The sequence below is a fragment of the Chiroxiphia lanceolata genome, chromosome 3, assembly GCF_009829145.1.
Source record: "Chiroxiphia lanceolata isolate bChiLan1 chromosome 3, bChiLan1.pri, whole genome shotgun sequence".
In the NCBI taxonomy this organism is placed as follows: domain Eukaryota; kingdom Metazoa; phylum Chordata; class Aves; order Passeriformes; family Pipridae; genus Chiroxiphia; species Chiroxiphia lanceolata.
Window position 1 is genome coordinate 17,825,397 of NC_045639.1, and position 12,140 is coordinate 17,837,536.

At 37.0% G+C, this 12,140-nt stretch overlaps 1 protein-coding gene across 1 annotated transcript in view; it reads right to left on the bottom strand.

Annotated features, from left to right (window-relative positions):
* CNIH3 (cornichon family AMPA receptor auxiliary protein 3) overlaps window positions 1-12,140 on the bottom strand; it is a 47,829-nt gene that overhangs the window by 13,499 nt on the left and 22,190 nt on the right. The window contains exon 3 of the mRNA XM_032683769.1: window positions 10,956-11,003. Within this exon, the coding sequence (XP_032539660.1) occupies window positions 10,956-11,003 (48 nt within the window). The remainder of the gene's footprint in view (window positions 1-10,955; window positions 11,004-12,140) is intronic.

The window sequence follows — 12,140 nt, forward strand, 5'->3', positions numbered from 1 at the left end:
CCATGCCATATCCGTCTGTAACACAGTACCAGATCTAATATTAAAATACAGGATTTCTGGATGCTTTTTCCATCTCAGCTACTAAACATACCTATATTTAGGCCTATCATTTCACTTCTCATTGTCTCATTTTTGTCTTCTGCAACATGGGGATAATTATATTAAAAATCTACAGATTCTACTGGAGCTAGTTTATAACTAGAATATTTAAGCTTTGTCTTAAGACCAATAATCACTTTAAAAAGAGGGACAGATGAAGATCAGGTCTTTATGGGACATTCATCAGGAATATCTATAAATATTTTGGTATTGCCAATCTTATGGGAGGTCATAATAGCCAACAGGTAAAAAGGTTATGAAATGGATTTTAAAAAAAGACTTCTGCACTGTAAGGTCTGCAGGGCACCGGCACAATTCAAGAAGTGCCCCATCTTTGGAAGGCACGTCATTAAGATAGATGTGCTGTGATCTTACAAGTTTATCTCCTCTGCAAACTGTTCTTTTCCACTCAGCAGGAATCAGGAGACATCTTTATGACCTTTCTTTTTTTAATGGTAATTCAGAACCAGTAGCAGAAGCTGGGTTAGCAACCCCGGAGTGCAAACTTCTCTAATTTCCACAATGCTGACAGAAAATAGGGTAATAAACGCCTTCTTACCCTACCTCACTTTTGTATTTCAGACACAACCAGCCAGGACACTCCGCAGGTGGGTTATTCCAAGAGCTCATGCTGTCTTTGCTCACCCAAAACTGGTGAGAATGGCCATCAGTACTGCAGCTGTTCATTAGGATCTATAAAACCAGGCCCTCAGTTCACAGGCAGGTCTAAGAATGAAGAAATCTCGGTGATGATTAAAATGAAGTTCAGCCACCTGCATGGCTCAGGAAGGGCACTCAGGACTTCTCCTGGGGGTCTGCCTAAGACTGGCACTTCCATAAATGCTGAAAACTAAGTGTTCACTAAAGGGCTCTTTCCATATCAGGTTTGTAGACACTATCAGTCTGAGGAAGCAGATTTGGTGCAGCAATGCAGACATGGTGAAGACAATTCCTGCCCTGGCATTTTAACAGCTTCATAGAAAACATCAGCAATTAGATGTAAGGTAGGACATTAAACTCACAGCAGAGAAAAACTGCATCCATATACCAGGCATGATGTAAACCCATTGTACTGCACATTTAGGTATTATATTGCTTTTTGTAATTGCATAGTAGCTTTATAGGGTTTAATCCTGTCTTAAACCCACACTGAACATTCTGCTAAACATAACAGTGACATTTGATTTAACCCTAATTTCTTTAGTTTGATGAAAATGCAAATATTTCTTTATTGCATACCAAATCAGAGCAAAAATGGTCCATTAGCAAGTCAAATTTTGCCAATATGTTCAACATAGGTCTGAGGAACAGATGCATAAAATGCATTACCCAAAGTGGCTGAGAAGTACACTGCTCTCAGGAGTACAGTACAGGCAACAGTTACTCATCTACATTTCTGCTGCATCTTCACCCTTATTCTGCTATTACTTGTGATGTTCTGATCCTGTAAGGACATATGTTGGTATATCCTCCAGACAAGTACTGGAAGAAGCTGAATTGTAAAGCAAGAGATCCTCTATTACAGGGTGATACTTCGTTTGCCAATTATTGAATAAACACTTAAAGATGAGATTAACAGCAAAATACAGTTGGTTAACCTGAAATAGTTTTATACGTAAATATTTTCATGAGTAATAATATTACAAATAACCATATGTGTCTCCCTTGAAAGGATATTTCAGTTTTCATCAGCCATCACTCTGGTGAATCTCACTTCCCTCCCTGTGTAAAAGAGGCATAAGGACCAAACTGTGTCTGAGCTACAAGTTTGAGCTTTTCACTCTTGCAATAGTTTTTGCAACTTTTCCCCTTATGAGCTATGAACACCTGGCAGACACAGCAGGATATATCTTCTCATTATCCCTAGGTAAGCACACAGACATCCGCAGGCAATGGTTGCTAAAAATAACAATTGTTATGTTCTAACTTTTCAAAAGTGCTGAATTCAGGAACTTGTAAAATTGACTAAAAATAGTGTTGGCACAATGCACTTAATACATGAGTGTCAGTAGTGAATGAATTGCCTGCCAGAAATACTACACTTCCTCTAAGTTCTTTAGTCCTATTTTAAGGACTTTCTTTCCAGATATGATCCTGAATCCAAAAAAAAGGACAAAAGGGATTATATTCAGTATTTTATTGCAATAGTAATATTTTTCTAGTAAATATGAATGCAATCTATTTAAAATGAAACAAAAAATGTGAAGAAGAGATGCGCTGTATCTAGTCAAGTAACATTTATGGGATTATTTGTGCAGAAAGTACAAATACTGCCAGCTCTTTGATCCCAATTCTACTGTCAGTTCTGCAAAATAGCTACTGTGCCAAGTTACACTCTTTCTGATGAAATTAAAACTATGTGGGTTCCCAAAAGGCTAACTGAATAGGGCACACACCCATTTTATCTCATTCCACGCTTCGCAGATAGCAAATGTAACAAAAGAGTAGGCAGAAAAGACCTAAGAGGGGGAAGGAGAGAAGCTGTTAGATGATCAGTACTGAATTTCCAGTCAGAGTGCAAAAGAGGAAAAGGTAGCTCAGTAACAGGTACTGAAAGTACCTAAGTTTTGTCTATACTGGAAATCTATTGCAAGATTAGGGAAAATTATTATGCCTTTCATTTTCTGGATGCAAACAAAATCTCTACGAAATGTGAGTCATTATGAATATATTAACTCCATCCTCATTTAGGCAAGCTGCAGAAAACAATTAAACCCCCACAGAGCTAGTGAAAGTGTGTAATGCTTCAGTCAAAAATATTTTACTTGCTTTTCCTGTATCTCCATTTCCCCTGTCTAGTTACATTCTTTTTTCTTTCCCTTGTACAATCTCGGGACAGCCCCACCATTTACATGAACAGAAGATTTAGAATTTATCTCTTGCCTCTTTTGACTAACAGGAGATGCTGTATGAAAACTGTCTAAAAAGAACTCAACCATAAGTCATGATTTCCATAAACTAAAAATTGTACATTAATAAATTTTAAGCTAACTTCAAATTTTATCCCTAAAGTGCAAAGTTACTCGTTCCTAATGTAGAAACGCCATGTCAGAGCCACTGTGAAGGCCAGGAAAAGTGGCTTTATCATGTAATAGAAGTTTAGCAGTACCTGTCAAATAAGTATGGAGGACTGAAATACACACCAGTTCTGGGTGTCTCACACACGCTCAGAGCCTTCTAGAGCACTTCAAACAAAGCAGAATTTAAATGAATTTAGTTTTATGAAAAATGTTGTAATCACAGTCCAAGTTCTAACTTGACAGAACGCACACAGCAGGGTAAGCTTGCATCCTACAAAATCTGCAGATCTAATTAATGCCTTAGAAACAGCAATATCCTTTATACCAGTGCCTGCATGCAAACTTTAGAATTTCTTCTAAGGCAGCTTGGCAGCTAATTACGTGCGCATATGTATAGCAGAGGGGTGTAGCTCGTACTCACTGTGATGCTGACAGAGATCTATCTCATCATATTGCCTATGTTTATTAGCATGTCTGTAGAGCAAGCACCACCAGTCTCTAAGCAGACGACACCAGATGATTTTACCCCCAACAGTCATCAATTGGACCACAGTACTTTGACTCCAAACTGGGCTGGCTCTGAACAGTTGCTGTAGAGATTCAAGACTACATGCAATTACCAACTCAATGAAACATCAGACCCCTCAAAAACAGCAAAAAAATTCTTAGCTTCAATCACAAATAAAAGATTCAAGCTATGCCTGCTAATAAGAAAACTAAGGAGGTCTCCAAAAACAAGATTCATCAGATCAGCTGTGCAACCTTTCCTTTCCTGTTGTGTACGTGTCTTGTGAATGCAAACAAATGTTCTTCGTATTTATTACCATGTGGGTTTTGTAGCATCTGGCACAAAAGGTTTTATTCCTTGCATGAGACAGAAAGCACTGATGTAACAGCAAACACTAATGCAAACATTATAGAAAAGGAAAGCCAAGTCTTGCTGAAAGTAATCTCTGGCTGAAACACAACATGACCTTTAAAAGACGAAAGTATCCAACTAAGAGAACAAAAAAAAATGTTAAATTCAAAAAGTGGCAAAACATAAGACAACAGAACATCCACCTAAAGACAACAAAGGCAGAGCTGCTCCTGTATTACATTTTCTTCCAAGAAAGAGGACAAATGGAACAGCCTGAAACCACGCTTTTGACTTTACTTAAGGCACTTCTAAAATGAGAAGTTTTCATCTGATAATATTAATTCAGTAGTCCAAATAACAGATCACATGTTTAAGCCTCTAAAAAAAGGATTACTGAACACCTGTTTCAGATGCATATTGTTTATCAGGCCAGTTAATAGAAAGAAACTATCTAATGTGATCCAATCAAAAGGCACTTTTGGAATCAAAAGCCTTTTTGGAAATGTGTACCAGACACCTTCCTTCACGACACCTCCTGGTAAGGTCTAAATCCAAAGGGAAGAAAATTATGATTTTCCAATGAGTAAGCTATTATTAACTCAAGTGGAGTGCTATGAAAACATGTGCCGAGCTGTCTAATAAAAAACCTTGTATTTCTTCCCTCATTCTACTCAGTTTGACCTTTGTGCTTTATTCTGTGCTTTTCACTGGGAATTTCTACACAAATTCAGTCAGATTTGGTCTTAGCCACTAATGATGCACTAGTTTCTATCTCAATGGTGTCTAAATTATAAGAACTTCAAATCCAGGCCTATTTCATATGGGTATATCCTCGAATATCAACACATTTCTCATCTTAGAGCAGTAAACAGAGATTGCTTCAAGCTTTCAGTGTCAAGGAGAGACTGAGAGTGCCCACAGAGGGCTATCACAGCCACATTTGTTGTCGTTTGATGTTAGAGATGAATGCTAAGCATGAATGTCAAACTAGAATTTGAACCTTCCTAAATCCAGGGACATTCAGAAAGCTTTTTGTTATAAACCAACTCTGTTTTGGACCACTAAATTGCAGGGGGGGGGAAAAGGCATTTGAGATAATAAAAATAATTTTTTAAATACATAGTATTTATTTTAGTCCTTTTATACAAAGCAGTGCCTGCTTGGGTACAACTTTCTCTATTGCACTGAGTCACAGGGAGACACTGAATAACTACGTGGGTACCTGCAGTAGGTTTTCTATACACATAATTTTATATTCACTCTTCACAAGTAATCCACACTGCCTCTTGATTAGGGCTTATGCTCCCAGACACGCTGTAGGAATGGTCCCCTGACAGTTTTCCTGCTGCCCAGAAGCTTAGTCAAAACTCAGCAGTTTCATCATACTCATGAGGTATGAAAAGACACAGAGCATTAGATACATCAGAAATACATGTACTGAGAAACCAGTAACAATGATGAACTCTTTGGTCTCTAATGAGAGTGGACAAAGTTCATGTGCTCCATCATTGTAACAATCACTATTAACGGGAAAAATGTCACACAGTGCCATTTTTCCTTCCCTTTGTGATCTTTGTTACAGCAGCAGTTTATCAGAACTCTGGAAACATCAGCCTCTTTCTCCTGCGAGGCAGAATACCACTGCTATTTCCACAGTTCAAAAATACCTTATGAGTAGACTAAAAATTCTGTTTTCCTCTTAGGTGCTGTTTTCCATAAGCACCTAAGCTTCAAAGACTAAATGTTCACTATCAGTTAGGAGGAAACAAGGGATGTATTAACCCTGCAGACTTATCCCTCTAAGTGTGGCTATGTTGCGACATTTTCTTCTTCTTTTAAGTGCAACTAAATGAGGAATTAAAACATCTTTACTGCTGTTGCAAAAAAAAATGTGTAGCACTACAAAGGTAAAACTATTGCTGCTATTCCCAGTTTCACAACAAACTAATTGTCTTATTGCTGTAGTTTTCACCTATGGGATTTCTTAGCCCCACGGAGAAAGCATGATTCCTTCTTACAATATGGATGGATGTACACCACTTTAAAAATTCCTTGTGATTATGCATCACATTTGCTATATTTGCTTATATAACCTCATGTTAAATGTTTTAATGAACCATGCTATAGGCTTACAGAAGTACTCTGCTAATGACTACCAGCCTGCAGATTGGGTAAAAGAATGTCACACGTTTATAAATCCCTAAGTCCATAACGAAGCAATCAATAGACGCATTCAAAACCAGACACTTAAAATCCATCACGTTATCTCAGGCTTGCCAGTGACTATGAGGCAGAACAACAAAGAGAGTGATCATCATAATAACCAGCAAATTTATCAAGATGAAAAGAAGATGATCAGTCAATTGAAATCAGCTGCTGTGACACCCGACACTCCACAAAGGAGTACGTCCACTGCACCTGCTGCATGCAGAGAATGGTAGGGGCTACTGGTTGGTGAAGGTTTGGAACGTATCAAGGTCCAAGTAAAAAAAATTATTTCACATGGCAATTTCTCTAGTGCACATTGGTCAGTCTCCTTCATCCAAAACAGGCAGGGAAAAAATGTCAGCTAAGAATAAAGAAGGAAAGACAGGGCTACTTTCTAACAATGCTGATTTCACGTAATATTTAGCTACATGTAAAGAAAAAAAACCTCTATACTCAGATAACACCCTTTTCTTCTGCTATTAAGGAAAAGTCTAAAAGCCAACTTGTTCCCTGTTGGCTGATCCAATGAGCTCAGTAGTGTTTCACTGAACATACTGTGGGGTTTTTCCAAGCTTTGAGTGAGTGCATTCTATGCTGACAAACATGCATGATATAGACACAGGATCAAGCCTAATCTTCATCCTTAGAATGCTCTGTCTGCAGCTGAACCTGTGGTGTTAACTCATAACCCTTCAAGCTTCTGATTACTTGTGTCTCTGAATTACTGTTACTTGCACACATATAAGTAATTTTCACTTTTCTTTTACAGAATATTTTCATATTGAAACATACCAAAACAAAACTGTACAGACACTCAAGTGTCAGGGATTATATATAATGCTCACTAGGTTTTACATTTTATTTACATTATCTCAGTCTGAATAGAATATCTTCTATAATTGCTCTTTCAGGTAACATTGGTTTTGCTTATTCACCAAAACCTGTAAATACAGTAAAACATAACTGTCACATGTATTAGAGTATACACAATGGAGTATAAATTCAAAATAAACATTCATTTTATTTTTTCAGAGGAGTAAAAAACAGAATTGAATCTGGTACACACCAGAACTAATGAGTAAAAAATAAATTTCCACCACTACTACTGCAGATCCAGCTCCACTGGAAACCACAGTGACAGAGGTACTGGACCAGACCAAGCACTGGCACCCCCAGCTTCCTAACTAAAACATTAAAACTTGCTTCAAAAAAGATTAGGTGAAGAGTTGTTTCGGTTTGGCTTGTTTTGTTATGTTTTAAACACCCCAGCTTCTGATTCACTATCTACTATGCTACTGCTACTACCTGAGTGCTAAACTGGCCAAGTTTGGTTATTCAAATGTTGTCCCTGCAGGGTTTTTTGTCTGTGTATTTGTTTGTATTTTTCAAGACAGTTCAAGTTCATCTGGAACATCTTCGAGATTAATGTCACCTTGCCTGTGGCTACATTTCTTGCTGAATCCGTTCTCTTCCAATCATCCCTTCAGGACTTACAAAAAAACCTGCCAAAATCCCCAAATAAAATCAAGAAAAATAATTGAGCTCTAGGACAATATTTTCTTAAACTTGCAGTTTTAGGAATTTTAGGCATAACTTAATTCAATGCTCCACTACAGTAGGAAAATAGGTAAAAGTCTGTCTTTTATTTATGTCAACTTCCTCCCACTTAAGTTCTAGTTCCAGATCTGATGCTCAAAAATCACTCTTACTTTAGCTTAATGAAGCTTAAAAACAAATATTTGCTGATAATTGGAGAAGGGTCACTTATATTGTTCAGCAGTGTCTGGCACGAGCAAACTGAAATCTCAAATGTCTTTGCTGAGCAAGAAGCTCAATCAACTCTCCTCCTCAGTAAAGATTTATCAAATTAATTCAAAAATTATGATGCATAACCTAATCAAAATTTAATTTAAATTTCCTCAGAGGTAAAGTAATAATATTATAGTGGTTGATTGATGAAATATACTGTGCTTTAATCTAGGAAATTCCTAATTGTCTTTAGTGCTAAAATAAGTATCTCCATCAGGAATCAATCTCGTAAACAGATTTCTTGAAATACAACTGCAATTACAATTATATAATATTGCTGTCATCATTAACTGAATATATTTTAACAGCCCCACCAAAATATTTAATCATAAAAATCATGGTAGACCTCATAGGCACACCAAACCTATCACAGTCCTCAGCAAGGCTGATGAGCCCAAGAAGCCTGTGACTCTGTTACACTGCACTGCACTAGCCCAATGCAGCTCATCACAGCTAGTTTGTGTACCTCTGTACAGCATTGTAATCACATTCTTAGAGAAATAAAGGCAATTTAGGAAAAAAAAGAATAGCACAGAGGCTGCACAGCATCTGCTAATACTAGTGTGTGTCCTGTGTGAACCATCTAACACTTGTAAGATAACCAACATCCACATAATGGAATATTCAACAGTTTACAGCACAAGAACACAAATCTATGCTATTAAGCCTCCAACACACACCACTGAATAAAATGAGATACCTGTATCCTGAGAGAACTTCACTTTGTGCTGGCTTCAGAAAATAAGCCTTCTTCTCATTTATTTCAAAATAGAAGAGATTTGACCATGGCTATACAAAGTTCATAGCTTCTTCATACATAATCATTCTTCAGTAACCAGAAAACTTAGGCTTATCTAATTCTATAGCACCATAAAAACAAGGACCCCTGTGTGCATGCATGTACACAGCCTCATATATATCTGCTTCACACAATCACTACTTGTTTTAATGATATAGAAACATTTTCCCCAAACTAAACATCAGAAAATGCCTGGCTGTAGAATAATTACATCCTCCGTTCTACTTTGAAAAGTGGAAATAAGTTATATAATATCTGGTGAAATATCACATACCTAGTCACAATTTGTCAATAAACTTTTTCAAGTATTTTGGAGATAAAACCAAAAATCCATCCTTAAGAAAATCTTTACCCACTGAGATCAGATTTATATGACATATTGTATGCTCATTCAATAATTTCCAAGAACCCCTTGTAAAACCAGCATATAATGAAATATATGAAATATATGAAATATATGAATATACTTTTATAGCCCACCTATAACCTTTTAAAGAACAAATTTACATCAGATCTTAAGAATTAAGTTCTAATGCTAAAGCCCTTTAAAAGAATTACTTGTCTTCAAGACATGGTAAAACAGGTATGCTGTTGTTTCATAGAAAGAGAAACAGACCCTAAAGCCACACAGTGTTATATTGAGGGATATATTTAGTGTTTGCTGGAAGCATCCTAACTGCTATTTTCATGTATCAATATAGCTGACACTCAACTCTTTATTGTTTTTCCAGAGTTTTCCTCAACAATGACTCCTTTATATGACATAAACTACAGCTATTTTTAGTGATTGTCAGATTTGAGGACTATAAATCTCTGTAGTTACTGCACCTTCCTCTTCTTGCATATAATCTCTCAATTAAAACAAATCTGTCCCCGAAGAACTTTGAAGAAGAGGTTGAATTAACAAACTATTTAAGTGAACCAGAAGCAAGGCAATCCCTTATGAATACAGAGTCTGCAATTAGCCAAAATGCTCCATTTTGCTGTTCACAATGAGGCTGAGGCTCAATAAAAATTAAACACTGATGCAGGCAAGGCATTCCCATGGGGCTCACATATATTAATACATTACCACTCAACAGTTGCTTTATGTCCAAGAAACTGGGACACAGCTTGAAACTGGCTGGCTGCCTGTTTGATAAAATGGAAAGCTATTGGTGATAAGTATTTTCTCTTATTTTCATATCCCAAGGGCCATAAACAGGCTCAGTAAGTATTTAAATGTGGTTCCTAACAGTCACAAACTCATAATGGTGCCAAACAGATATGACTCAGGTTCTGACTGATCAGAGAAAAACAGCTCATAGATTCTGCTTAGAGTCACAGTTGTGCCTTTGGATCACCCCAATCCCTAGCACTGCATTTCCTAAAACCTCTAAGTACCTTAAAACCAATTCAGTTCTTAGCTTGATTAGGATGCAGGCAGCAGTCCACACTTCAGTGATGACCTTTTTAAGCAAAAATGTAGAATAATTTAGGTGGCTCTATTACTACTCTGCAGAACACAATGTACAGAAACTTGAACATACAGAATAAAATAGTTTAGAACTATGATTATTTTTACTTTAATAGGACAGAGTCAGGAGAACAAAGATTGTTTATTAAAATGTTTTTTGAAGCCACAGATAAGTAATCCACAAATTATCAGCTCCTTGAAATCCCTCAGAAATGAGGCACTCGGCACCTCACTTGTGTCAAGTTAAAATACATACTACATCAACTTTTCTGTTCTATCAACTAGAAACCTTAAACATCAAACATGTAACTAATAAAAATGTTTAGTTTATCAAATAGTAAGCCACTTTTCAGAAAAAGGGTATTTTTAGAGCCTGTACTACAACAGTATCAGCAGCTTTATAGGACTATAAAAAAGAACCTCAAGCTGCAACTGCAAAACTATTCACCACCTTCAAAAGGCTTGTTCTGGAATGAATGGGCTCATGTTCTGAAGTTCAGTTCTTATCCAGACATCCTCTATTATGTCAACCTTTTATAATTTGTCTTACTCTGTCCTTACAAAGTCATCATGACTTTCACTTCTCTGTAGAATCCAGCCTTTCATCAACTGAGTGTGAGGATCAAAGAGAGAATAAACGCACGTCACCACTGGATGGACTTAATTCTCAGGAACTTCACAAATCCTAGGTTAGTTTATGCTCACCTTTCGCAGGAGGAAGCAAATCCGCTCAATATTTCTCAGCCGCTCTCTCTGTCAGGAAAAAGGGGGGAAAGGCAGGAGATTAGCTGGTGTTACAAATTAAAACAATATATTACAATTACAAGGGTGAATGTTTTAATTAATGGTCGCAGGGAAACAATATATGTTGTTAATCTGAAATGACAGCATTCACTTCCTACCTACTGCTAGCAAGCTAAGTGATTTACCCATTTCAAAGTTATTTTTTCATCTGTTACTGGGTGTAACAGTATCAACTGGGGATTCCAGTCTGTTAGCCTAGAGCCAGAGGCTGCAAATGTTTTTAAGTCAGCCTTTGTGCAAGACTTGGTCTTGCATCTTAAGGTCCCCCACATCTGGCTTCAGTATAATTCTGAATGGGAAAAACAACTATGACATTTGTATGGTAGCTCTTCCTCTATCACCAAGATGGTGCCTCAACATATGATATTAGTATGTAACCCATTAGCGAAAAATATTTGAACTGTCCTAGAAATGCCACTTTAATCGACAGATGCATTCATAAATACTGAAAATCACTGCAGTTAAGCACTGTGACTCAAAAGATGCTTTAAGCTCAACTCACAGAAAGAAAGCAAATCAAAGACAGGGGTTTTTTTAAATGGCTCATAATGAGAAAGTAACCAGTACAATCAAATTTCACTGCATAACCCTATCATTGGAGTTATTGTGGAACATTCTACTGTTGGTTACACTGCAAAAGGCAGAGTGGTTTTGTTGTCCTCAGAAGACTATCTGATAATATTTTCACTTAGACATGGGAAAAATATTCCAAACAATTAACTTTTTTGTACTATACCAATGTGAGAAGCCAACTCTCCCTAAGCTTTCTGCTTTTCAAATGTTTTAAATTTGCCACAAGCTTGAGTTTTATTTCTATTCTCCAAAGAAATGTCTCTTTTGCTTTTCTGTCCCCAAGTTTAAGCCATTTTTTTAAAAAGTATCATTTTGGAAAGACAGTGAGGCAGTGGCACCTTGATAGGCACCAGAAAAATACCGTGCCTCTTTTTGATGTCTCTAAGTTAAAAGACATTCAGAAATGTTAGACTCACAGTTGCAAACACAAGAAAGGATGTGTGTGGACGTGCCTGTGAAGCTGCAGAAAGAAGCTTGCCTTTAGAAGGAGGTAAGTGGAGAGAGAAAGATAGA